The 27,667-nt window shown below is 42.3% G+C and overlaps 2 protein-coding genes across 2 annotated transcripts in view; one reads left to right on the forward strand and one right to left on the reverse strand.

Moving 5' to 3' along the window:
• LOC311228453 (retinol dehydrogenase 7-like) overlaps positions 1-27,667 on the reverse strand; it is a gene marked incomplete at both ends in the record, with an annotated part of 217,004 nt that overhangs the window by 71,915 nt on the left and 117,422 nt on the right. The gene's annotated exons all lie outside the window — the stretch shown is intronic.
• Positions 2,694-26,559, forward strand: LOC311228780 (retinol dehydrogenase 7-like). The gene is made up of 5 exons (XM_084314717.1): positions 2,694-2,742; positions 15,021-15,337; positions 18,128-18,386; positions 22,083-22,246; positions 26,121-26,559. The coding sequence occupies exons 2-5, from the start codon at positions 15,025-15,027 to the stop codon at positions 26,339-26,341; spliced, it is 957 nt and encodes a 318-aa protein (XP_084170843.1). The 5' UTR covers positions 2,694-2,742; positions 15,021-15,024; the 3' UTR covers positions 26,342-26,559.

Raw genomic sequence — 27,667 nt, forward strand, 5'->3', positions numbered from 1 at the left:
CATTACTTAACCAGTATGATTAGAAAGCGTAAATAATGTGACACGGCGGTCAACCAACCAGTTATAGGATTAAAAAAATGTCAACACTCACCCCGTCTTAATTCCCAAAGAAGTTCCTCCGTCTCTCGTTGTGCTGGATGAACAGACCGGTTTCTCTGAGATGTACCTTCTCCCTGTATCCTTTTTGTACCTGCAAGAACAGCGGGGTCGTCTGGTTGATTGGACTTTGATAGATCCCTGCTGCAGCACTCGCTGGAACAGTGGACGTCTGCTAGGCTCGCAGCGGGGGGAGCAGCAGCCGCGGCAGGTGCACTGACTTGGGGGCGGGGATGCTCTGGTCCCGCTGGGGCAACGTTGGCGCCGGCAGGAGTGGCAGAGGGGCTAGCTTGAATTGGAAATTCTGGAATTGGAAATTCTTCTACTGCTGCCGGTGCTGGTTCCTCAGACTCGGAGAGCTCTTCGTTGGCTGCCGCTGGAGTGGCGGTGGTCGTGGTTAACTTTGAGTTTGACCCGAAGAAATCTGTGATTTTTCGACGCTTCATCGTTAAGAATGCAATCTCTCGTATAGATAGAGGCTGTCTACTAGAGCGCTATTTTGAAATGGATGCACATTAATATGAGCTTAACTCTGTGTGCAGCGTGCCGTGTGTGGTGTAAGCCAATAGCCTAAGGTATGTGTCCAGGTATGTGGAGATAGCCAAACTAAGCCCAACAAGATCATCAGATGTCATAGTTCACCTCAAAACGATGTTCGCTCGGCATGGAATTCCAGAGACTTTGATATCCGACAACGGGCCCCAGTTTTCGGGACAGGACATGCAAGCCTTCGCTGCACATTATGGCTTTGTGCACACAACCAGCAGTCCGAGATTTCCCCAATCGAATGACGATTAAAACGATTAAAAACCTACTGAAGAAATCATCAGATCCATATCTAGCCATGCTCACATACAGGGCGACGCCTTTGAGAAATGGTTTCAGCCCAGCACAGCTGCTCTTGGGACGCCGTCTGCGCACAACAGTGCCTACCTTCCCAGCGGTGTTGGAGCCAGCACTTCCCGATCTAAGGAGACTTCAGCAAAGGGAAAGAGAGAAGAGATGGATGGATTCGAAGCACTTCGACCAGAGACACAGGGTGAAGAATCTCACAACGCTGTCACCAGGAGATCCGGTGTGGGTCACCGATATGAAGTCACCAGGCACAGTGATAGCCGCACATCACACACCACGGTCCTACCTTGTCAGCGGGCCACATGGCACAATCAGACGAAACCGTCATCACCTAGTGCCTATGCCTGAACAGAGACGCGAAGCCCGACACAGTCATACACCACAGGAGGACATTCCTGTTGTGCCTGGTTCTCCTCAACCAGTACTGTCTAGTATGGACTCACCTCGGGTCTCCCCTGACACGGTCAGAACAAGGTCAGGCAGAGAGGTAGTCAGACCTCATAGACTAGATCTGTGAGAAGAACATTGTTTGATGTTTTAATGTACACGTAAAGAGTGCATTGTTTGATGTTCTAATGTACATGTAAAAAGTGCATTGTTTAACCAGTTTCATAAACACATTTATACTGTAAGTGAATGTTATGTGAAGATGTTCATGTGGAACTGGGAAATGTTAATGTTATTCTAACAGTTCAAAAAGGGAGATGAGGTGTAAGCCAATAGCCTAAGGGAGTGGGCAGGACTTGAGTAGAGTTCAGAGTGCAATTGTGTATGCTCACGGCATGTTGTATTGTGATACACAGACGTACAGTAAAAGCTACAACCAAAGGTACCTACTGTCTGACTGGCTCATTGAGGTATAGGAACACATTACACGACACCGTGCTCACATGACACAATAGCCAATCAATCATTAGGAAACAGAATTTGTTGCTTGTGATAGGCTAGTTCAATTATAATTTTTTTTTTTACGTAGGCTTACAGATAGTGGAAATTATACCCGGGAAGCGCGCGGAAGTGCAATACATTAAGAACGTAAATGTATTTGCTTATTATTATTATTATTATTATTATTATTATTATTATTATTATTATTATTATTATTATTAATGTTTACATAATGTTTGATGTTTGATACACCCCAAAGTTGGTAGGGCCATGGCCCTACTGGCCCTACCGGTTCCGCGGTCCTCTTTATACCTGTATCACTGTTCATAATACTACAACTCTGTACACACATCTGATTAGCACTATTACTCTGTAGTACTAATTTATATATTTTATACCCAGTTTAATCACCTGTACATTGTATATTACTATCACACTTTACTGTCACATTTGCACTCTGGTTGGACGCCAAACTTATTTTCGTTGTACTGTACTTGTGCTGTAAAATGACAACACATATAATCTCTCCCTCCCTCCCTCCCTCCCTCCCTCCCTCCCTCCCTCCCTCCCTCCCTCCCTCCCTCCCTCCCTCCCTCCCTCCCTCCCTCTCTCCCTCCACAGTGTTGCGTTGTGTCCAGCAGATGGAGACCCTACACGTTACATGATGAGACCTGCTCCAATGTAAAGTTGAGAGAGAGAGAGAGAGAGAGAGAGAAAGAGAGAAAGAGAGAAAGAGAGAAAGAGAGAAAGAGAGAAAGAGAGAAAGAGAGAAAGAGAGAAAGAAAGAGAGAGAGGGAGGGTAGGCTGTCAGTTGATGTGCTCCCTGAAGCACCGGAAGGTATAATAGAGAGAGAGAGAGAGAGGAGGCTGCAGTTCCGAGGCGCTCGTCAACAAACATTTGAAGTAAGTACTTCTTCTTCCACACTTGGTTTTCTCCGTGCATGCTGCAAGATATCGTTCCACTTCAGTGGTTGAAGTGAATATCAATATGATCTCTCTTATCTCGCTCTAAAACACAGTGTTATCGTTCAATGCAATCGGGGTTAATTTATTATTATACCATTGCGCAATAGCATTGCATGCTGGACTGGTGCTATATCTGTCATTTAACGACTCGGTGCACAATGTTGTTTTCGCATCTCATTGCATTTTTAACAGAACACATGAACACATGGATATACAGGATCAAACAATTTCAGACATACCAGCTGCTTCCTCGGAGTGATTACATCTCCTCGCGTCACCCTAATTAATTCGCCCGTCAGTCACTGTTTGTTTGATTGATTGATTGAACATTTATTTAACAGATTGCAGAATGGGTACAGTACAGCTCAATATACACAATTGTTAAGGGGATGCAGACCAGAGAAAGACTTTCGTCTTGTTTACATCAGGGTCCCCCCTTTTCAATTCATCATAGACATAGTCACTGTCACTACCTGTGTGAAGGATATCAGCTGCCAGTTAGTGCACAAACAAGTAATTGAACTACTTTTCTACAATTGAGTTACTTGTAGTGGTAGAGAAAGACTTTCGTCTTGTTTACATCAGAGTCCCCCATTTTAAATTAATCATAACATATGACATACAGGTAGACACTGTTACATCTAGACATTTATGACATACCAGATCTACAAATATACAGTACTGTTTGAGTAAAAAAAATAGTCTAAAAAGAGGGTATATACATTTGAGGGGGAAGAAACTGTACATTGGAGGTGGTTGGGTGGGTGGAGGGGTTGGGTAGGCGGGGTGGGGACACATGGCTTAATTTCACATTTGCATTTAGCCGAAGTGTTTGTCCAAAGCGAATTACTGTACAAGTTCTGACGAGTTGAGTCGTTTGAAAGTTTCACATTTCTTTTCAGTGAATAGGGGGCCACTCACTCCCGCTTGAGTGGTCGACTCTCGGTAGCATTCTGATGTGCTCGGAGAAGGTGCACTAAAACAGTTACAACAAAACCGATGCTACATCTGAAGCTGAGAAAAACAACACCCCTGACATTAAAGGTGGAGTCTGTGATTCTGGAGAAAGATTGTTGATATTTAGTATATGCCAGATTTACTGTCCCTCTCGCTCCCACTGCCCCCTTTCCCCCCTCCCCTTCCCCCTGTCCTGTGCCGTTTGGCTGGAATAGTGTGGGTTGTTTTCCATTCACAGAGCCAGGGCTGTGTGTACAAACAATTTTGTTTTTCCCCAGTGCACACACAGAACAGCTAGTGGACCGTGACTCCGTGAGGGGACATTCAATGAATTTGAATTGTATTTTATTAGAATCGCTCACTGCACCTTAACATTCCACAAAAAAAAGCTTATTTCTGACAGAGAATGTGGAGATGACGACATGTGGGCGGAGAGGATCACTCTGTGTATGTGTCGACAGACAGGTTTTTTGGGATAAAAGATGGTGTGATGAGAGAAACTCCTCCACCCTTCCCCTCCTCTATCCCTCTCCCCCCTGTCTCTCCATCTCTATCCCTTCCTCTGTTTTTTGACATTTTGCAGTTTTAGTGATTCCTCAATGACTTACTTGACTTAATCCTCTTTACCCCGTTGGGGGGCATAGGGCGTCCACCAGAGCTCTCCATCTCACTCTCTTCTGGGCCAGGGCCTTTGCTTCTTTCCAGCTCACTCCGATGTTCTTTAGGTCTTGGAGTGTGGAACGTCTCCAGGTGTTTCTCGGCCTACCGGCTTTCCTCTTCCCCTGCGGGTTGTAGTCCAAGGCCTGTCCAGTGATGTTGTTTGAGTCCTTCCTAAGGGTATGCCCTATCCAGTTTAGGCTGGTAAAGCTATGCCTCCTAAAATGTGAATCGGAAATACAGAAATACAGGCTTTCCGGTTTCCGGGCAGTGGGGTGGACGGTATGGTCTAAAATGTATATCACGGTATAATTTGAAGCATAGACGGTAACGGTATATATCACGGTATCAGTGTTTCCATTAGAATAATTTTTTTTGCCTGATAGGCAGGCTATAATATAATAATATATTATAAAGAATGACATCCTCAAGGCATGTAGATTTATAATATTTTAACTTAAAACTAGGTTACTTTTGCGCAGTGGCGAATCCTTATGGAAGCCAACGGAAGCCATGCCTCCCTAATATTAAAATATGAATTAATATCAAATATGAAATATGAAAAAAAAAATATATATATATATATATATATATTTTTTTTAATATAGTTTACATTCTTTTTCATCTGTGCATCTGTTATTTTTTTTTATATTTTTTTTTAATGTCTCCCTCTTCTCCTTCTCACTCCCTCTAACACACTGTCAGACTCACTGTGCTCACTGCAGCTAGTATAGGAGAGAGGCAGGGGGTAGGTCTCTTTCTCCAGGCTTCCAGCATTATAGAGTCCAAATCCGATCCTAGCCAATCAGATTCGAGCTGACTGCCACACCCTAAAAGTTTAAAACGGGGCTGAGAGGAAGACACTCAGCATATTTTCCCCTTTGCACTCTGAACATTGTATTAACCCGTAACTGTTCCCACGGGCCGAATATTGCCCCGATCCTCGCAAGATTAAATACACGGGGACCTCTCGGCGTGCCGAAGCTTTTCCTAAATCACTTCCATCATCGAAAACGAGGGGAAAAGGTCGGCTCGCGACCCTGAAAATGTTGTGATTTTAAAAACGCTGTATTAAGTGAGCCTATTATGGGATCCACGCGAGCTTTCTATCGTGGAAACATCTGGGCGTCCCGCAACTTTTACTCATTCACATGTAGCCCCGAAAATGCTTAGAAAAGGAAAACAGTAAGCGTGGAATAAACTCGCCGAAACGGAAAAGTGGCCCACGGGCGCGCCGTGATTCCGATCCGCGTGAAAATATTCACGGCCATAGAGGAGACCGTGGGACACCTTTTTGCAACCGAATATGTGTCTCGAATTTGCTCCCACGCGGCGCGCAAAATCGTGCAAGGAAAGATCGGACCAAAAATGAACCAATGCTCCAGCAGTATTAATGACCCTGATGTAAACAAGACAAACGTCTTTCTCTGGTCTGCATCCCCTTATACAATTGTGTGTATTGAGCCGTACTCAGGGCCGCCTGGGAGAAATGCGAGGCCCTGTGCGAGATTTAAACGCGAGGCCCCCCCCCCCCCCCCCCCCCCAAAAGGTAAAAAAAAAAAATTATATAATATATATATATATATATTTTTTCATACAGTCAACATATTCGTAAATAATAGCGCTGCCCGAGGCTGGGCATGATACAGTCAACATATAGCAAGAGAGAGAGCGAGAGAGAGCTCCCGTTCTACAGTCAATATACAGTGTACAGAGAGAGAGACACATTGGAAAGAAATTGAAATGCTATTTGGCCCTAAACAGAGAGTACACAGTGGCAGAATACCTGAGCACTGTGACTGAAGATCCTTGACTAGGTACAGACTCAGCGAGCACAGCCTAGCCATCGAGAAAGGCAGACTGTGTGTGTTAGAAAGAGAGAGAGAGCATGTGTGTTAGAGAGAGAGCATGTATGAGAGAGATAAGCAAAGATGACCCCCTAAAGGATATTCAACTTTTAATGAAAGAACAAAACAGAAGGAAAAGATAACTTCACAAAGGCAACATGAATATACATAGATCCAAAAGGACAAAGATCAACACTTAAATCCAAAGAGAAGAGGGTCTATACCAGAGAAAACAAAGCAGCAAGGAGCCAATGGCCGACAGCTAAAGGCTAGCCAGGTAGGCTACTGACACCAGGGCCCTATTCCCCGTACCTGGTTCAACTAAGTCGATCAAGATGTCATTATCCAGATTCAGTTAACCCGATGTTTGAAGCCGGGATTTTCCTGTTCCTCGAAGGTGGATTCAGTCTCGTTAACTCAAACCAGATTTGAGACCCAGGATAAGTGCGCGCGGCCAGTTGAAAAGCCAGCACGTATCGATAGCAGAGATCCTGATTCTCTAGCGGCATTGATTGATTAATTGATTTAAAACTTTATTAACATATTGCAGTACGGCTCAATCGCCTCGCCGACAAGTTAAATGCGTTATCTATAGGCTAATTTTAAGTCCCTCATTACCTCAATCAATCAGATTATATTTCTTTAAACTTGCCTGCTGGATTGAATAATCGAATGAGATCTTGCTAGCGAAAATAATTAGTTAAACTGTTATACAGAATAACGATACGGCTCTCTTACCCATTGATTGATGTATGGTCGATCTTTTACTTATCTCCACTGTGGTGTAACGGGTTCTTCTTTTGACTTTCACGCAGACGACCGGGGTTCGAAACCTAGTCTTTTCCTTCTTTTTGCGATGTAGGAATAATTCAATTTGGTGCACGTTGAGAGCTATATAAAGAATGACATCCTCAATGCATGTAGATTTATAATATTTTAACTTAAAACTAGGCTACTTTGGTGTATAATCATTAATATTATATTCCAAAAAATTATATTGGAAACACGGGGTTTCGAACACCGGTCGCCGGGTTGCCAGGATTGAGCACTACCGCTGCGCCACTGTGCCAGATGGGATAAATTCATTGTTTATACATTAATGAACGAGAGACCCGTGTTTAGAATATTCTTTATTTTGAATGAAGTTTTATCTCTTTATGCTCATTCATTAATGTGACGTCAACGGCTCATTCAATTTCTCAAATCCGTCAAACAGCGCATCTCATCAGACATCTTAATCCCAGTTACAATTAAAATAACCACATAATGTGTACATCGCACCGAGCGAGCGCCACGGTATATAACGTGCATTATTTAGGACAAAGTGAATTTAGTATCAGCATTTTGGGTCTATTTTACATTTCAAAAGCCCCCTCTGGAAGAATGGAGCACAAACGTAATTCAGAATGGTATAATGCAGATCGTAGACTGTGGGAATAATTTCAGGAAACGGGCTGTCATTTCTTTGCGGGGGCGTGGCGATGGTTCATCCGGCTAACTTGAACTTAAACCCTGCTCTCGACCAGGCTCAAACTTTTGGATCTGTTGTCATGGTGATTTGGACAATCCAGGTACGGGGAACGGGAAAGTCCGGCTTAAGTCAGACTTCACCGAAAGTTATCCGGCTAACTCAGTTATCCAGGTACGGGGAACGGGGCCCAGGCCACACACAGCTTTGGCCAACGGCCCAACACTACCCAAGCTACACAAACGACCAAGACAATGAATTCACACACAGCACATGTCGTATCTCCAAATGTTGTGAAGTAACATATGTTTTGCCTGGAAAAAAACATCGTTATTAACAAAACATTCGGGAGGGGAAGGAAGGAAGAGTGGGGTAATGTCATGATTTTCATTAATCTTAACTGCACCAAGGAACACAGGGCGAAAGGCCGCAACACAGGTCTCCACGTTGACGAAAGGCCTCTTGCTGGCGGGACAAAAATAACCCCCTGCTATTCTCACGGCTAATGTCAATGGTCGTAGCACAAGCTAACAGCTAACTCAAGGCTAACTGATAGCATCAAACGAACGTTCCCAGCCGAGCGCAGCCGGCAGCTAACGTCGTAGCTAATCAGCTAACTGGCTAACAGTTAGCTCAACCAGGCTATCGCTAACCATTAGCTAACGCAGAAGCAAGCTATGCGGCTACATACAGGTGCTGACACCATGCCACACACCGTTAGCTACTAGTAGTACTACAACAGCTAGTCGGCCAGTTTAGCTCCAGAGAGAGAGAGTGATGTCCACGGCGGGAATAGAATAGAGTTAATAGAATAGGTTAAAAACTCACCAAACGTCCAAGAGGATGGAGACAACCGCGTGGAGTTGATGAAGTTCATCTGCCAAACGACCATCCTCTTCATCTTGGCTGTATGCGCTGTCTCTAGGTTAGCTAACGCTAGTTAGCCTTTAGCTAAGCTAGCTACTAGCCGACATCATCATGGCTATACCATGACAAGGCTCCGGCCATTTGTCCCGCCAGCGAGAGGCCTTTCGTCAACGTTCCTTGGTGACCGACCTCTTTCTTCGTCTTGGCTGGCATAACTAAGCATAATAGTCAAAAGCTGCATGCGCGAAATAGTCAAACGCAGCTGACTCACGCCGGCGTACTACACATGATGTAAGTTTAACCACTCCCTTCGTTGAAACCAATAGTATGTCTGCTGCAGAGCCCCAGAGGCTGAGCTCCAATAGTGAGTATGTCACTGCAGACCCAGGAACAAGTCAGACACATTCTACAAACGTGTCTAATGTGAAATATATAAGCATATAAGCAAAATTAGATTTTAGGTCTGTGATGAAAAAGGGCCTCGCGGGAAGGGGGGCCTCGCAAAAAAAAAATAAAAAATAAAAAAAATAATAAATAAAAAATATTTTTTTTAATTTTTTTTTAATTTTTAATTTTGCGAGGCCCCCCTTCCCGCGAGGCCCTGTGCGACCGCACTGCTCGCACACCCCCTGAGGCGGCCCTGGCCGTACTGTATTGTACCCATTCTGCAATCTGTTAAATAAATAAAAAGAAAGTTTGACTGGCCGCCGAGCCATACTGTAGTGTACATGGTGACTGCTTGACTTAAAAAATTTTTTTAATATTTAATTTTTTTTTTTATAATTTTTTTTTGGCTTCCCCTGTTATTTTACCCACTGCTTTTGCGTATAAAGTCATTATATTCCAAATAAAATAAGTCCCGAGTCCGTGCTGCTCCCATTGCAAACAGCGGGCTGGATGCTGGATTTTGCTAGAAGCATATGTAGCTGCAGAGCCGCAGAGCCAGCGGCGCTTTCAGGTCTGGTCACAGCTTTCAGCCGTTGGGTGGGGGGGCGCTGTTGAGCGGGCCTGTGAGACCTGAAAGCGCCGCTGGCTCTGCGGCTCTGCAGCTGCATGCTATTCGCAAATCCACTGCTGCCGCTGTTCTCCCGTCCTCTCGTTATCATAACACTACACGCATATCATAATGTTTACAGCAAACTGTAGTTGATCACCAGGTATGTTTTATTAACGTAGAATAATTCATATAAGAAAAACGATAGGGACATCTCTTACCTTTCTCCACTGGTTAAAAATGCCAGGAACTGAAATTGAAACTTGCTGTGCGTCGCGGTGATATGTGTTTATTATGAAATGACAATTGCGTGTTGACAAGCCCACTGCGCGAAGCCTCCTAAATAACATTTTCCAGTTTGCACATATCTATTATCTATGACTAATTCTATCTATTTTTAGGGGCAAATGCGATTGAAATAGTCGCGCTGTGGTTACATGACGTCATTGCTATTTTAGAGCTGCACTACCGGTTACACGGTATAGTCAAAATCCATACCGTAGAGCAAATTAATACAGTTTATACCGTATACCGTTTATACCGTCCACCCCTACGATCTGTTTATAGTCCCCAGCGAAACAAACCACAAGCAGGTCTGTCAGCCTGTCGAGGGAGGCGATAACGAGGTTGTTTCTGGGGGGAATACATTTTCATGAGCACCGTGTCGTGATTTCAGGGGCGGGACTTCCTAACTGATTCCCACTTTCGGCCGTAGTGCTTTACCAGGCTTTATACAACGGCATGCAAATTTCTCGATTCTGATTGGCCATTCACACGTCTTTATTGGCAACAATCCACGGTCCTGGGCTCAGGACCCGCCCACAACCGAATCACATAACCCTCCCCGGCTCACTCCGGGAGAAAACAAGATTGCGGACAACAAATGGTTATGTTGAAAGCACCATAACGACTAAATATGAAGCGATTCTGTCAAGGGGAATGTGTTAGTGCTTTAAACAATGTTGGATGATGCAATTGATGGGTCTTGAGTCAATCTAGAACAAAAGAAAAATCGCGGTTTGATTGATAGATTAATTGATTGATTTAAATTTCTTCCTTCCTACTTTCTACTGACTGCAGCGTTCTCTCTCACACTGTCCGACGCTGGCGTACCCACAAACACACACACACACATACACACACACACACACACACATACACACACACACGCACGCACACACACACACACACTGTGACACACACACACACACACGCACACACACACACACACACACACACACACACACACTCCTGTCTGCAACAGCGGGGGAGTCAGACTGAGAGAGAAGCAGCGCTGTTTTAAGTGAGCATGGTCTATTGAATTGATTGATTGGTTGATTGCTAATTTTATTACTGTACCCCTGGTTTCCAACTGGTTAAGTTTAGGCTAAAAGAAATAAATAAAAAAATAGGGCGAAGAAAACGTTTTTTTCCTATAGGGCAAAGAAAACGTTTTAATTTGTTTTACCTACTTTATATAGAAGCATCTAAGAATGAAGTTCTATGGAAAGTAGGTCTGCATTCCCTTAACAATTGTGTGTATTGAGCCGTACTGTATTGTACCCATTCTGCATCTGGTAATAAAATTTTCAATCAATCATTCCAATAATACACAGTTGGATGTGTTAGTTGGTTGGATGCACTTCAAGCTGCTTCCACATGAGGCAACTTCTCTCAATCATTCCAATAATACACAGTTGGATGTGTTAGTTTGGTTGGATGCACTTCAAGCTGCTTCCACATGGAGGCAACTTGTCTTTTTTGTAGTTGTGGGAACAACTTTTTCTGGCGGATGGTTTTTTCAATAAATCTTCGATTAATGTGTGTTTATTGTATAGAAATAAGGTTGGATGAATCTGGCAGTTGTATAAAAGCTTTACACCACGTGCAGTCGTGATTTGTGACCAATAAACCATGCCTAGGGGGGTCTAACGACCCTCGGCTGCGCCTCGGGCCTAACGACCACCCCTAGGCATGGTTTATTGGTCACAAACCACTCCTGCGTGTTATGTAATGCTTAATTATCTCTCGAGATAAAGCTGGGAACGAGGTTATATCCAGTTCTACTTTCTCCTTTTGATGGTGGTAGCTAGGGCTGACCTTCGAAGCTTTTTTTGGCAATCGAAGCTTCGGGGCCGAGCTTCGATTTTAATTCGAAGCCCCGAAAAAAAACAAAAAAAAATAAAAAAATATATATTTTTTAAATTTTTTTTTAATATTTTTTTTTTTTTTTTTATCTTATGTTGTGGGACTTGTACAGCACTTTCGTAAACGTTGTTGTTTTTAAATGTGCTCTATAAATAAAGTGGGTTGGATTAATTAATTAAGTAGCCCCTTTCGTGACTGACGCATCCAACAAGGTTTCACTTGGCTGTGTGATTTAATTCAAGGTGGATCGCTGTTGTCGTTTGAACAACTTCAGATTTCATGGGAACTACCAATCCCCCAAATCAAGAATGTTTAAGATGAATGAAGTAAGATTTAGATTATTTGAAATATGGCCTGTGTAGACTAAACTATGCACAGAATTATGTCAGTCTACAAGGTCCGGATTCTACATGGTCCGGCAATGTAGACCTTGTAGACTCCACTACAGACCAATTATCAGTGAATGTTCATGCATTTTTAAGAAGGGCAACTTCCACAAAAAAACAAAGAACTCACCAAAACATCTCAGTAGCACCTTATCTAAATGTTATATTTCATATATGGAGATTCATATTTATTTGTGTATTGCATGCATTTCTACATTTTATTTCCTATTTTGTTTATTCATCCCAGTATCTTTCTTTCTTATGTGTGGAATTCTACAACGTGCGCGCGCACACACACACACACACACACACACACACACACACACACACACCTACACACACACCTACACACACACACACACACACACACACACACACACACACACACTTACATTTAGTCATTTAGCTGACGCTTTTATCCAAAGCGACTTACAAGTTCTGTACGACAAGACAGCAAGAAGGGTACAACTCGATCAGCTGAGTAACAATGTTCATCAAAGTGTTGCGTGTTACAGTGTAGGTTAGTTTATTAGGACAAGTGCATGACAGTAAGGTTAGTCATGGTTAGATATATTTTTTTTTTTTTTTTTTTATCATTTCAGATAATGGTTGAAGAAGTGAGTCTTTAGTCGACGGCGAAAGATTGGACGGGATTCGGCTGTCCTAACTGGGATGGGTAGTTCACACACACACACACACACACACACACACACACACACACACACACACACACACACACCTACACACACACACAAATCGAATCGATTTTTTTTTAAATCTTTTTTAAATTTTTTTTTTTTAATTTTTTTTTTTTAACTTCGATTTTTTTTTTAATGTTCGAAGCTTGTGCCATCGAATCGAACGTTCGAAGCTTCGAAGCATTTAAGACAGCCCTAGTGGTAGCTATGCTGTCCTGGTTGGTTATCCTCCACAGCTCTTCATTTGTGGTTTTGATGGGCCACCACAGCTTGAGGATGTAGCGCAGGCATTTGTTGACAAACACCTGGATCTTGCTTGTGAGGCCCTCAGTAGTCTTCCACGTCTCAGAGCCGTAGAGCAGGACCGTCTTCACAAGATCCGTAGCTTGGTGTTGTTGGGAGAGTTGCTTGGACAACCAGATTGGCCTGAGTATCCTGAATGCTACATGTGCGTTGCTGATGCGTGCCTCTATGTCCCTGTCTGCTCCTCCATCCCTGCTGATGTTACTCCCTAGGTATAGGTGAAGTGCTCCATGTCCTCTATGGTCTCTCCCCTCAGTGTGATTGGATCATGTGTTTTTAGATTTAACCTCATGGTCTTGGTTTTTCCGGTGTTGATCTTGAGTCCAAGCTGGTCACTGTTAGTCTGTAACCTATCTGTCTTCTGTTGCATGTGTGTGTGGTTTTCAGAGACTAGATTCCTCAATACAGTAAGTAGGGCTGCAACGACTAGTCGACATAATAATTATGTTTCATATATTAGAGACTAATAATATTACTCTCATAATAACATTAGTTGCAGCCCTAACAGTAAGTGAACCTTCCAAGATGACAGCCGGCAGCCCTGACTCCCCACCCACTTCACGTTCTCTATTGATTAGTAGGATAGTATACGAGATCTTACTCATTTAGGTATGGTTATAGCCAGGTCAGAATAGGATTTAGGCTACTATCAAGGTCATTATGCGCATTTGATATATCTGAATCAGAAATGTCTTTATTGCCAAGTAAGCTTGCACATAATTTGCCTTGGTCATTGGTGCATCAACATTAACAGACAATTAAAGTAAAATAAAATGGAATATTTTTTAATTAAATTAGAATACAATAGAAAATAATATAGGACGGGGCTGTACAATTGTCCAGAATCGTAGTAGAATATAATATATACACTAAATTAGAATAAAAAATACAGTGCAGTTATGCATTATAGACCATAGATTATAGTTCATCTTCTATAAATCAGCGTATCCTTCATTAATTTGTATTCGGTGTCCTCATTCTTTTCTTTTATATATGAACCAATATTAAATGTTTAGTTTAGTCTAATTAATGCATGATGCTGCAGTTCCCTCACGCTGTCTCCTTGCTGACCTGAGAAAAACACATCCTTTACATTTTAGTTATTGTTGTCTGCATTTCTCTATGATGCCCCTCTAGCTCAGGGAATGAACTCCAACAGTCCTTACAGCTTGAGATTCTCCCCTCTGTTGCAGAGTTTAAAACCTCAATCTCCAACCGTTGTCAATCAAGCTGTACCTGTTTTAATTGATCTGTTATCCTTGCTCTTAGTCTCGCCTTGTTCTCTTGTTATGATTTTATATGCGGTGTGATTTTATATCACTGCTCATTTCCGTATGTGACTGTCTGTAAGTGAGGGAAACCTCCGTTGCCTTTCGAGTTCAAATAAAGGCTTGAAATGTAATAATAATAATAAACTTTATTTGTAGAGCACCTTTCATACAGAAACTGCAGCTCAAAGTGCTTCACAACAGAAAAAAGACGGGCCTAAAATGAGCACATAAAGTGCAGACAATATAAAATCACAGTTTTTCACATTAGGATCTTAACATCCCAACAGGCCACCTTGTTTATGGTTTGATTCAGTTTTAAATAGACGATAATAAAAAGTAAGATAAAATAGACAGAGTAAAATAGTGCAGTGCAATAAAATTGTAGAATAGATCAAATATATATATTTGACAGTGCAGTGCAATAAAATAGTTCTGGATTACTGTTCAACGGTTCAAAGTCGTCTTTACCTTCTCTGTTTGGTATCCACCATTTAAAACTTGACAGTCTTGTAGTTTGAAATGTCCCAAACGACGCTGATTCCACCAGCCTGGCTGGGTGGTCATTAAAGATAATTGAATTGATTGATTGAAGAACACCTCTCTCTCCGTCGTCACACAGGACCATGCTGCAGTACATCCTCGGCCTCATGGCCCTCTGGTACCTCTACCGCTGGATGCTGGAGACCAAGAGGGTGCCCAACAAGTCGGAGAAGTACGTCTACATCACCGGCTGCGACTCCGGCTTCGGGAACCTCCTGGCCCGACACCTGGACTCGCTGGGCTTCAACGTGGTGGCCGGCTGCTTCACGGAGAGGGGGGAGGACGGGCTGAGGAAGGCTTGCTCCCAGAGACTGACCACCGTCCACCTGGACGTCACGGACAAGGACAGCGTCCGCAAGGCCGCCGCCGCCATCAAGGCGCTGGTCGGGGACAAGGGTGAGTAAGAGGAGAAGAGATAAGATCAGATATGATTAGGGATGTTCGATATTGGCTTTTTTACCGATACCGATATTGTCCAACTCTTAATTTCCTAAACCGATATCAACCGATACCGATATATGCAGGGTTTCCCCCCCAAAAAACGGAATAATGTCAGGTAATTAACATTACATATCTCTTGTCGTGGAATTAACACAACATTATGCATACTTTTGACAATAAATAAAATCAGAATTTGTTCTTACTTGCTTGCCTGGGTAAATAAAGGTTAAATAAATGTAAAAAATTAAATAAAAAATTTGACAAACCGATACCGATAATTTCCGATATCACATTTGAATGCCAATATCGGACGATAATATCGGACATCCCTAGATATGAGATAAGATAATATCAGATCAGATAAGATAATATCAGATCAGATCAGATATGATGAGATAAGATAAGATAATATCAGATCAGATAAGACTTTTTATTTATTTTTTTGAAATCTTTATTTCGAACATGTAAATAAATACAAATACAAACAAAATAAATAACTAAACAAAAGCAAAACATAACTCAATTTACATGTTCGAAAAGGAGTAGGAAGAAGTATACACTTATTTAATCCTACCCCTTTTCCACTACTCAAATGAGTGTACTATTTTAAAACATTTCAAAACAAATATATATAATATATGATGAGATCAGATCAGATAAGATAAGATAATATCAGATTAGATCAGATAAAAAAAATGGTAAATGGTGCATTTATAGAACAGCTTTTATCCAAAGCGCTTTACAATTTTGTTCCTCACACATTCACACACCGACGGCGGAGGCGACCATGCGAGGTGCCAACCTGCTCACCGGGAGCAGTTCTGGGTTAAGTGTCTGACAAACTGCCTGCGTGACTGACAGTCTTTATGGTGGTTGTATTCCGTTGGATGTCCTTTTCTTGTCACAGCAGCTCACAAATCTTGCTGCTGTTCTCTCTCTCAGATGGCGCTCCTGAACCGCCAGAGAGCTCAGTGGGTCCTGCTGGTGGATCTCAGGCCAGCGGAGGGGACATATGAATCCGATCGCAGATTTTTGAAATATTGATATAAGGACGACGTAACGCGTCCTCCGGCAACTTTAGCATGGCCAGCAAAGACGTCTAAAGACAGTTCCCGGCAGTCAAAGTGTTAACAGACAATTAAAGTAGAATAAAAATATATAAACTAAATTTAAAATAAAGGTATAATCTAATAATACAAATAGGACAGAGCTGTACAATTGTGCATGATGTAGTCGAGTGTATATACACTAAATTAGAATAAAATAAATGCAGTGGGATAGAATATGTTGCAGGCTGTGCAATTGAGCAGTATTATGCAGAAAGTATGAACACAGTGAAGTATGAACAGTGAAATATGAACAAGTAAGAACGGTGAAGTAAGAACAGTGAAATATGAACACAGTCTAGTATGAACATGTATGAACAGAGACCCACTCCTATCCGAGCTCTGGGAGGGTCATCAAAGAGAAGCCGCCTATTCTCGGTCCTCGCTCCACAATGGTGAAACGAACTTCCCACCACAGTTGGGACATGTCCTATCTTTCGCCGTCGACTTAAAAACACACTTCTTCAATCAATAACTGAAAAAAACAAAACACTAGTCTTCTACTATCATGCACTCTTCCACTAAATAATCGTCCCTGCCTATATTACTACCTACGATGCTAATATGTCTCTGCTACTATGCACTCGACACTGCACCACCCACGTTTCAACACTGTTTCGATGAACATGGTTACTCGGCTGTAAGAGTCGTACCCTTCCTGCTGACTTGTCGTACAGAACTTGTAAGTCGCCTTGGATAAAAGCGTTCAGCTAAATGACCAAATAGAAATGACTAAATGGAAATGGAAAATGGAAATTACTAAATGTAGGCTCCTTTCATTGTCGTAGACGTCGATCTTAACCCTTTCACTGCCACACTATACAGAAGGCTAACCCTTTACTATCACACTAACGACAGTTATAGTAAAGGGTCAACCTGCGGCAGTGAAAGGGTTACGAGTAGAATAATAACTAGCACTTTCCTTCTCAAGTGACTGTACATGATCAGCACAGTCGCTCTTAGCCCTTATTTTACTCTATGTTTTTGCTGCAGTGAAGTCAATCTTTCGACATTCCTTGTACTCCACCTTTGACATTGCAGTAGGCAACGGCCAATACGCCTTTTCCTGCGTCACCGTCTTCCGAGTCCCTCAACTTCACTGTTGCTTCAATGAGAAACAACGCTGCAGCAACATGTGTGCAAGTCTCTCCCAGGCCCTGTCATGATACACGTACAGTGGGCTCCAACAATAATCCCACCCGACTTTTCCGCCATTATCCAGGGCTCCAGGGGTTTTTCTCTTATTCGTTGGGAATGGAGTACCTGAATAATATAAATAAGACGAGACAACCAAATATAAGCTTGTAAGAATATAAAAAAAAAAAAAAGTTTCTCATCAATTTACTTATTTAATCAGTTGATCTCAAATGTACTTGTGAACGTTCCAGGACTCTGAAGTAAAACTGCACACTGTATAGGAACGTACATAAGATCCAGTGCCTTTAACCGATTTATTAACATGTCTATTCTAGTTATCTTTTTATTATTATTGCACAATTGAAGCGGGCATGGCCAACTGCATTTCACTGTATGCCCTGCTATGTATGTGATTAATAAACCTCTTGAATCTAAATGGAAATGTAGCCTCCTCTCGTCGGCGTAGACGTTGATCTCGAGCATGCTTGTGAACGTGTTCCAGGACTCTGGGCCATCGTGAACAACGCCGGGGTCTCCGTGCCGACCGCGCCCACCGACTGGCTCACCATCGACGACTTCAAGTCCATGCTGGACGTCAACCTGACAGGCGTCATCAGCTCCACGCTGAGCGTGCTGCCCTTCATCAAGAAGGCCCACGGCCGGGTGGTGAACGTGGCCAGCGTGTTCGGCAGGATCAGCCCCTTCGGGGGACCCTACTGTGTGTCAAAGTATGGGGTGGAGTCGTTCAACGACAGCCTGCGGTGAGAGGAGAGAGAGAGCCCCCCCCCCCTGTCGTCTGGTGTCACAGACCTCAGACCTGTGTTGTCTAATGTAACAGACCTATGTTGTCTATTATCAGTCTAATATCACAGACCTGTGTTGTCTAATATCACAGACCTATGTTGTCTAATATCAGTCTAATATCACAGACCTGTGTTGTCTAATATCACAGACCTATGTTGTCTAATATCAGTCTAATATCACAGACCTGTGTTGTCTAATATCACAGACCTATGTTGTCTAATATCAGTCTAATATCACAGACCTGTGTTGTCTAATATCACATACCTATGTTGTCTAATATCAGTCTAATATCACAGACCTATGTTGTCTAATATCACAGACCTATGTTGTCTATTATCAGTCTAATATCACATACCTGTGTTGTCTAATATCACAGACCTATGTTGTCTACTATCAGTCTAATATCACAGACCTGTGTTGTCTAATATCACAGACCTATGTTGTCTAATATCACAGACTTGTGTTGTCTAATATCACAGACCTATGTTGTCTAATATCAGTCTAATATCACAGACCTGTGTTGTCTAATATCACAGACCTATGTTGTCTAATATCAGTCTAATATCACAGACTTATGTTGTCTAATATCAGTCTAATATCACAGACCTGTGTTGTCTAATATCACAGACCTGTGTTGTCTAATATCAGTCTAATATCACAGACCTGTGTTGTCTAATATCACAGACCTATGTTGTCTAATATCAGTCTAATATCACAGACCTATGTTGTCTAATATCAGTCTAATATCACAGACCTGTGTTGTCTAATATCACAGACCTATGTTGTCTAATATCAGTCTAATATCACAGACCTGTGTTGTCTAATATCACAGACCTGTGTTGTCTAATATCAGTCTAATATCACAGACCTGTGTTGTCTAATATCAGTCTAATATCACAGACCTGTGTTGTCTAATATCACAGACCTATGTTGTCTAATATCAGTCTAATATCACAGACCTGTGTTGTCTAATATCACATACCTATGTTGTCTAATATCAGTCTAATATCACAGACCTATGTTGTCTAATATCACAGACCTATGTTGTCTATTATCAGTCTAATATCACATACCTGTGTTGTCTAATATCACAGACCTATGTTGTCTACTATCAGTCTAATATCACAGACCTGTGTTGTCTAATATCACAGACCTATGTTGTCTAATATCACAGACTTGTGTTGTCTAATATCACAGACCTATGTTGTCTAATATCAGTCTAATATCACAGACCTGTGTTGTCTAATATCACAGACCTATGTTGTCTAATATCAGTCTAATATCACAGACTTATGTTGTCTAATATCAGTCTAATATCACAGACCTGTGTTGTCTAATATCACAGACCTGTGTTGTCTAATATCAGTCTAATATCACAGACCTGTGTTGTCTAATATCACAGACCTATGTTGTCTAATATCAGTCTAATATCACAGACCTATGTTGTCTAATATCAGTCTAATATCACAGACCTGTGTTGTCTAATATCACAGACCTATGTTGTCTAATATCAGTCTAATATCACAGACCTGTGTTGTCTAATATCACAGACCTGTGTTGTCTAATATCAGTCTAATATCACAGACCTGTGTTGTCTAATATCAGTCTAATATCACAGACCTGTGTTGTCTAATATCACAGACCTGTGTTGTCTAATATCAGTCTAATATCACAGACCTGTGTTGTCTAATATCAGTCTAATATCACAGACCTATGTTGTCTAATATCACAGACCTATGTTGTCTAATATCACAGACCTATGTTGTCTAATGTCACAGACCTATGTTGTCTAATGTCGCAGACTTATGTTGTCTAATGTCACAGACCTATGTTGTCTAATATCGGTCTAATATCACAGACCTATGTTGTCTAATATCACAGACCTCAGGTCGGATGGTATTGGGAACTGTAATTCTTATTTATTTAAATGTTGTTGAGTTTCTCCCTGTTCATGAATATTTTCTTAATTACCTTTTGGCTGCAAGACTAAAGGTGGAGTAGGTGATTTCAGAGATTGTCCGGTAGCAATAGAGGAAGCTCTACATCCCTTTTCGCGCCGGGCTCCGTAATTGCGATAAAATGCTCAGGCAACAAAGGCTTCCCACAGACTCCCAGAGGCACCAGTAAAATAAAAAAAAATAATAACTGATTGACAGGCGTCTGCCACAGGCTGTGTACCTTTTTTTTAACACAATGGTGGTGTTGGTTATCCGATGCAACCCCAGGAACACCGCTTGGCGGGCCAACACATTTATTTTTATGAATCTTAAAGCCGCTGGTGCCTCTGGGAGTTTGTGGAAAACCGGCTTTGTCCGGCCTTGAAAAGTGGCGCTATTGCTACCAGACATGTACGCTCAGTCTTGCTCATTTCTCTAAAATCGCCCACTCTACCTTTTAAAAAATGTAGCAGCCAAAGGTAATGAAGGTCATGTTCATGAACACTGAACAACTCAATAACATTCAACACAGGTTAAAACGACTACTAAGATTTATAGTCCCCGATACCATCTGACCTGAGGTAAGTAAGTAAAACTTTATTTGTATAGTGCCCTTCTCAGCACGAGTGCACAGAGTCCGTCACAGCATTTTTAAAACATCAGTAGAAAATACAAGTGAAGAGAAAGGGAAAAAAAACATAAAAAAATAAAAATAACAGAATAGACAACAACAAAACAAGAACAAAACGGACATGAACAAAGAGACAACAGCTATGAGTGTTTTAAAAAGCCTGCCTGTAGAAGTGGGTTTTTAGCTGCCTTTTTAAAAGTGATCTCTGAGGGAGCGGTTTTCAGGGCTAAAGGGAGGGCCGTTCCAGAGCCTTGGGGCTGCAGTCACCGCAAAGGCTCGGCCCCCTTTAGTCTTGAGTCTGGTCCTGGGCACCACCAGGAGCTCCTGATGGGATGACCGCGGTGACCGGCTGGAGGAGGAGGTCTGTGACATTAGACAGTGGCTCCTTTTAATGTCCCTCTTGAGACTGTAGTAACAATTTATGTTCATATGGCCAATAGATTTGATATTATAGTGTATTTTTGATTGATTAGTAATAGTTATTTCAACAGTATCATAGCATTGTTCAGAATGGTTAAGTTGACCACGGTTTGGCTTGACCTTGCAAACCTGATTGACACACACACACCCACACACTAGCTCACCCCCACCCAGGAACCCGTTTTGTTGTATACCTGATTAACGAGAGACACACACACACACACACAGAAACCCAGGGTGGGGCCCTGACCCACCCCTGATCACAAGACCATTGTTGTTGAAACCTGTTTATCAAATAAACCTTTGTAATACATGTGATTTAGAGCAGCTAATTTTTGATGAGAATAGGGGTCAACAATTTAGATATAAGAACCGGGTTTGACCATTGTAAGGGACTCAGTCTAGTCGAGGCTGGGTCATGGATGGACATTTGTTACTATGCTGTGGAAACCTATATACTATGCTTGTATGCTGCATTAAATCACCTTTTTCATCACCTGAGCCATTGCCTATGAAAACCATCTCCAGTCTGAATTCTTCTTGAAACCAGCACCCACTCTCAAAGAATCTACTTCAAGACCATAAAGGAACTGAACCACAACGGACCCAACCTGAACTGAACTTGGGATTAAACCAGTTTTATTTATTTCCCCGATGCGTTTCAGGATAAACATGGCGCCGTTTGGAGTCAAAGTCCTGTGCATCGAGCCGGGCTTCTTCAGGACCGCCGTCACCGACATACCGATGCTTCAAAGAAACCTACAGAACCAGTGGGACAAACTCCCTCAGGATGTAAAAGATGACTATGGAGAATGCTACTTAAAGAGAGGTGAGTTTCTCTGACGGGGCTGTGGGTGCGATTCCCTCTGGGACTATTGTGAGTGGAACTGTGTTTACCTGCTTTTTAAAAAGGGTCTGCTTTAAAGTGGCAATCTGCAAGCTCAGCATTTTAGTTCTGTTGGTGATGAGCAATGGTTATTGTTGTGTTTTTTTGCACCATATTGACTTTCTTTCAGTCTTGAAAATCCATGATAACTACGGAGTTAGTCTTCTGTTAATTCCAAACAAACTGCTGTTGCTGCTGGTGACGTAAAACATGTCACTTCCTGTCTGCCAGATAATTTTGCCGGGAATGTCTTACCAGACACCAGTGTTTTTAGAACAGCGTAGGTTTCTCTGGTTTCCTCGTGGTGGCGGGGTCACCGGGACCAGGGGAGATGGGGCGGCCCCGTGCATGGTGGTGTGAGTCACACGCGGGCTGTTTGTGTTTTCCTTCAATCATGACTTGCTTTATCAGGTGGTGTGTCTTGGATGGGTATGTGGTGGATTGATGTGTGGGGTGTTTAGGGGACTGGTTGTTCCGGGGGGGGGGGGGGGGGGGTTCACATGCCTTCGAGTAACACTGTACTTATTGTACTTATTTTATGCCTATTCTTATGTCTGCACTTTATGCATTGCTTTTATTCTGTCAACTGTATGCTCATTTCATGCCTATGTTCATTTTATGCTATTTGCTGTGAAGCACTTTGAGCTGCAATCCATATATGAAAGGGCTATATAAATAAAGTTATTAATCATTTTCATACAGAATCATCTACATCTATTGTGCCATCGATTGTCCGTGGTTCTGCATGTCTTCTCATACACGCCTTCATCTCCTCCCACCTGGACTATTGCAACTCCCTCCTCACTGGCATCACCTCCCGCTCCCTCCACAAACTGCAAATGGTCCAAAACTCAGCCGCCCGCCTCCTCACTAACACCCGGTCCCGTGAACACATCACTCCTGTCCTCCACTCTCTCCACTGGCTCCCGATCAAACGCAGCATAAACTTTAAAACACTACTCCTCACCTTCAAAGCCCTCCACAGCCTGCCCCCCCCCCCTACCTGACTGATCTCCTTCTTCCCTTACCGCCCCACCCGTTCCCTCCGGTCCTCCTCCACTGCCTCCCTCACTGTCCCGACATCCAAACTCAAAAACGTTGGTGATCGGGCCTTCTCTCGCACTGCACCCCGACTCTGGAACTCCCTCCCTCAGTCCATCAGAGACTCTCCTACACTCTCCACCTTCAAAGCTCTCCTCAAAACCCACCTGTTCTCCCTTGCCTTCAACCCCCCCCCCCCCCCCACCCATAACCCCCCCCCCCCCCCCCCCCTCCAACCCGATTGATGTCTGTCTCCTGTCGCTCTGTCTTTTTGTGCTATCCCATGCTGTCTTCCCCTGTTCCCCCCCATGGTCTCATGTTCCTTTTGTTTCACATGCCTTCGAGTAACACTGTACTCATTGTGCTTATTTTATGCCTGTCTGCACTTTATGCATTGCTTTTATCCTGTCAACTGTATGTTCATTTTATGCTATTTGCTGTGAAGCACTTTGAGCTGCAATCCATGTATGAAAGGGGCTATATAAATAAAGTTATTTTTATTATTATCATAATACATTTATTTGTATGGCACCTTTCATACAGAATCATCTACATCTATTGTGCCATCGATTGTCCGTGGTTCTGCATGTGTTCTCGGTTGACCCAACTTGACCGCTGTCGCTGCCTTGCTGTTGAGTCTGTCTGCTTGAGTGTTCGGAGTCGCTGCCTTTAGGGCTGTACCGAATGCTTCGAAGCTTCGATCATAATGTTGACATTCTAAATCAACATTTGGGGGGAAAAAATAAAGTTACTTCGAGTTAGGGCTGGGCGATATAACAATAACTATAATTATCGTGATATATTTTAATCTATATTGAAAAAATATATATATATAAAAGAAAGATATTTTTTTATTTTTTGTACCTGCAACAGGGCAGTTTTAAAACCAGAGACAGTGGACAGACTTGTCTTTCTTGGCTGCAACTTAAAGTAATGGCTTTGCTTGTCCAAATGACAATACTGACCAAATTGAGATTTATTTTTCTCTTGTCCATTTATTTTGTTTGCTTTCTAATTTAAAATACAGTTTGAAACCGTCTGTACACAGTAGGCTATGTGTGCTAGCAGAGCTAGTCTCCAGTCGTGAGTCACGTGCACATGTGCGGTGGTTTGTCCACCAAAAAAGCGCCAAAAGATAGAAAAGAAACTAGCAGAGTCGGAACTGTTCCAACTCCCCTGGAGCCACAGCCAGCAGAGAAGCTGGTTTACTTTAGCTTTCAAACCAGCTGCAGCCTGAGAACTGGAGTGTGAGGGGATGTACGGTAACACTAAAGATGGCAGCACCAACAAAGAATTGCTGCAAAATAAACATACATCTGTTGTTTAAAAATACTTATAATAATATCGAGTGATATGATATTGTTATCGTTATCGCGATATCATTTTTGGCCATATCGCCCAGCCCTACTTCGAGTAACACTGTACTTATTTTATGCCTATTCTTATGTCTGCACTTTATGCATTGCTTTTATTCTGTCAACTGTATGCTCATTTTATGCCTATGTTCATTTTATGCTATTTGCTGTGAAGCACTTTGAGCTGCAATCCATATATGAAAGGGGCTATATAAATAAAGTTATTTTTATTATTATCATAATACATTTATTTGTATGGCACCTTCATACAGAATCATCTACATCTATTGTGCCATCGATTGTCCGTGGTTCTGCATGTGTTCTCGGTTGACCGCTGTCGCTGCCTTGCTGTTGAGTCTGTCTGCTTGAGTGTTTGGAGTCGCTGCCTTTAGGGCTGTACCGAATGCTTCGAAGCTTCGATCATAATGTTGACATTCGAATTCTAAATCAACACTTTTTTCTTTTTAATCTTTTGTACATGTCTATTCAATCTGTTTAAACTAATGGGGTTTTTCTTCACAGTTGCAGATAAAGTTTAGGCTACACTAATATTATAATATTATACTATAAGACATCACCATCACTTTCGTACCAACCGTGCCCTTATTGGATTATTTATTTATATTTGACGAAACTGATGAGTTATATTAATTAAAGAAAGTTGATTCAATAAAAAAAACTACTAATTTAATCAGATTAATCACTTTATTAAAATTGAGGTTTATTTTAAATAAAAAAATGACATTCGGTAAATTTTCATAACGTGATAATTAGCTGTGTAATTAATTAATTAATGTAAACGCGCTAAACTGACAGGCACAGCCCTAGTAAAAACGCTTAAATCGCTTGGCATCTAGCACCTTTTCATACAGAAATTGCAGTTCAAAGTGCTTCACAGCAGTAAAAAATACAGGCATAAGCGAAGCGAGCATAAACAAGATGGGTAAATCGCAGTTTTTCACATTAGGGTCTAGCGTCCCAATAGGCCTCTCTGTTTACGGTTTCATTCAGTAATAAAATAGAATAGACAGAGTAAAAAAAGTGCGGTTTGATTCAGTTAAAAAATGGGGAAAAAATTATGAAATAGTAAAAAGTGTATTATAACGGAGCAGTGCATCGCTCTTAACCCTTTTCGCTTAACCCTTTCACTGCGACAGTACACAGAAGGTTAACCCTTTCACTGCCACACACACACACAACAGCAGGTTGACCCTTTCACTGCCACACTACAGAAGGTTAACCCTTTACTATCACACTACCGACGGTAACCGTTGGTAGTGTGATAGTAAAGGGTTATAACCTTCTGTAGTGTGGCAGTGAAAGGGTTAATACTTTGAGTAGCCATTGTTTTGATCGAAGATGGAAGTAAAAGACACCTTGTTGATTTTAAAAGGCAACGTGTGTGTGTGTTTGTCTTCCAGCGTTTGCCAAACTGGAGAACCGGTTCACGGTGATGGTGGACGGGGACCTGATGAAGGTGGTGGGCTGCATGGAGCACGCCATCTCGGCCGTCCACCCCCGCACGCGCTACACCCCCGGCTGGGACGCCAAGTTCTTCTGGATCCCCATATCCTACCTGCCCACCTGGATCGTGGACAGAATTTTCCTCAAAGACAGTGTCCGGCCCAAAATCTCCCTCTAGCTCCCGACCCCCCCCCCCCCCACCGGCGGATCGGTTTAAAGCAGAACGTTAAAAGACCCAGTCGGTGATCTGAGCGTGAGTTAATGTATGTGTGCGTCTACGGACTGGGGCTTTAAAGCAGAACGTTAAAGACCCAGTCAGTGATCTGAGCGTGAGTTAATGTATGTGTGTATACGGACTGGGGCTTTAAAGCAGAACGTTAAAGACCCAGTCGGTGCTCTGAGCGTGAGTTAATGTATGTGTGTATACGGACTGGGGCTTTAAAGCAGAACGTTAAAGACCCAGTCGGTGCTCTGAGCGTGAGTTAATGTATGTGTGTATACGGACTGGGGCTTTAAAGCAGAACGTTAAAGACCCAGTCGGTGCTCTGAGCGTGAGTTAATGTATGTGTGTATACGGACTGGGGCTTTAAAGCAGAACGTTAAAGACTCAGTCGGTGCTCTGAGCGTGAGTTAATGTATGTGTGTATACGGACTGGGGCTTTAAAGCAGAACGTTAAAGACCCAGTCGGTGCTCTGAGCGTGAGTTCATGTACGGACTGGGGCTTTAAAGCGGGGAGTCGTGCCTCGATAGACATAACGGTGAAGTAATGTAAATGTAATGTGCCTTCTTCTCACTGCGTTAAAATGCTTTGTGATTCTGACTAAAATAACAATTTAGCGCATACATTTAAAACCTTTTGTATATTTGATATCGATTTCACAGGATTGTCTAGACTTTTAAGTCTTTCGCTTTTCGTAATAACAAATAAACTGATACTTAAAAAAAATAACTTTGACTTTGGATACTGTGTAACTTCTGTGTCGAGTTGAGAAACCGAATGACAATGCATTTACACAACAACCCAGGTACACATTACAAACCCTTTTGAATTAACCTTTGAACCCTGTCGGACCCGATAACACACAGGACCCGTCTGGAACCCTGCCCCCTCTTCTCGATCCTCCAATCACAACGCTTGTCCTCGGATAAGCAAAACTGTTGTGATTGGAGGATCAAGGGAAAGAAGGCAGGGCTTGAGATATAGGAGGTCAATTACTGTAGTATAGTTTGGCTTTGCTCACGTCTAAAGCACACAGGTTTTAAATCGGAGGAAAGATTGCAAGATTTGTGACGATGATATGAAATATTCCGTTCTTGGTAGCGGGGGAATATGGACATTCTATGGCCATCCTAGTATACTGTAGACCAAGGAAACTATAAAAGAAGGAAGAGTCATGTCAGAATACAGAGTTCTATGCTCTGCTTGGTGCCAGACTTTGGTGGCAGCTCTATTGAAGCCTGTATTCAAATAAAAAATAGACCAGCTATCTGAGGAAATTTATA

This window comes from Notolepis coatsorum, assembly GCF_963971535.1.
Source record: "Notolepis coatsorum genome assembly, chromosome: 5".
NCBI lineage: Eukaryota > Metazoa > Chordata > Actinopteri > Aulopiformes > Paralepididae > Notolepis > Notolepis coatsorum.

What these genes read in the sequence shown, in the direction of transcription:
- LOC311228780 (XM_084314717.1), top strand. Translation starts at nt 15,025, where the DNA reads ATGCTGCAGTACATCCTCGGCCTCATGGCCCTCTGGTACCTCTACCGC. An exon ending in TCGTTCAACGACAGCCTGCG is followed by an intron (nt 18,387 to 22,082) that starts GTGAGAGGAGAG and finishes GATGCGTTTCAG; the next exon opens with GATAAACATGGCGCCGTTTG. An exon ending in AGAATGCTACTTAAAGAGAG is followed by an intron (nt 22,247 to 26,120) that starts GTGAGTTTCTCT and finishes TTTGTCTTCCAG; the next exon opens with CGTTTGCCAAACTGGAGAAC.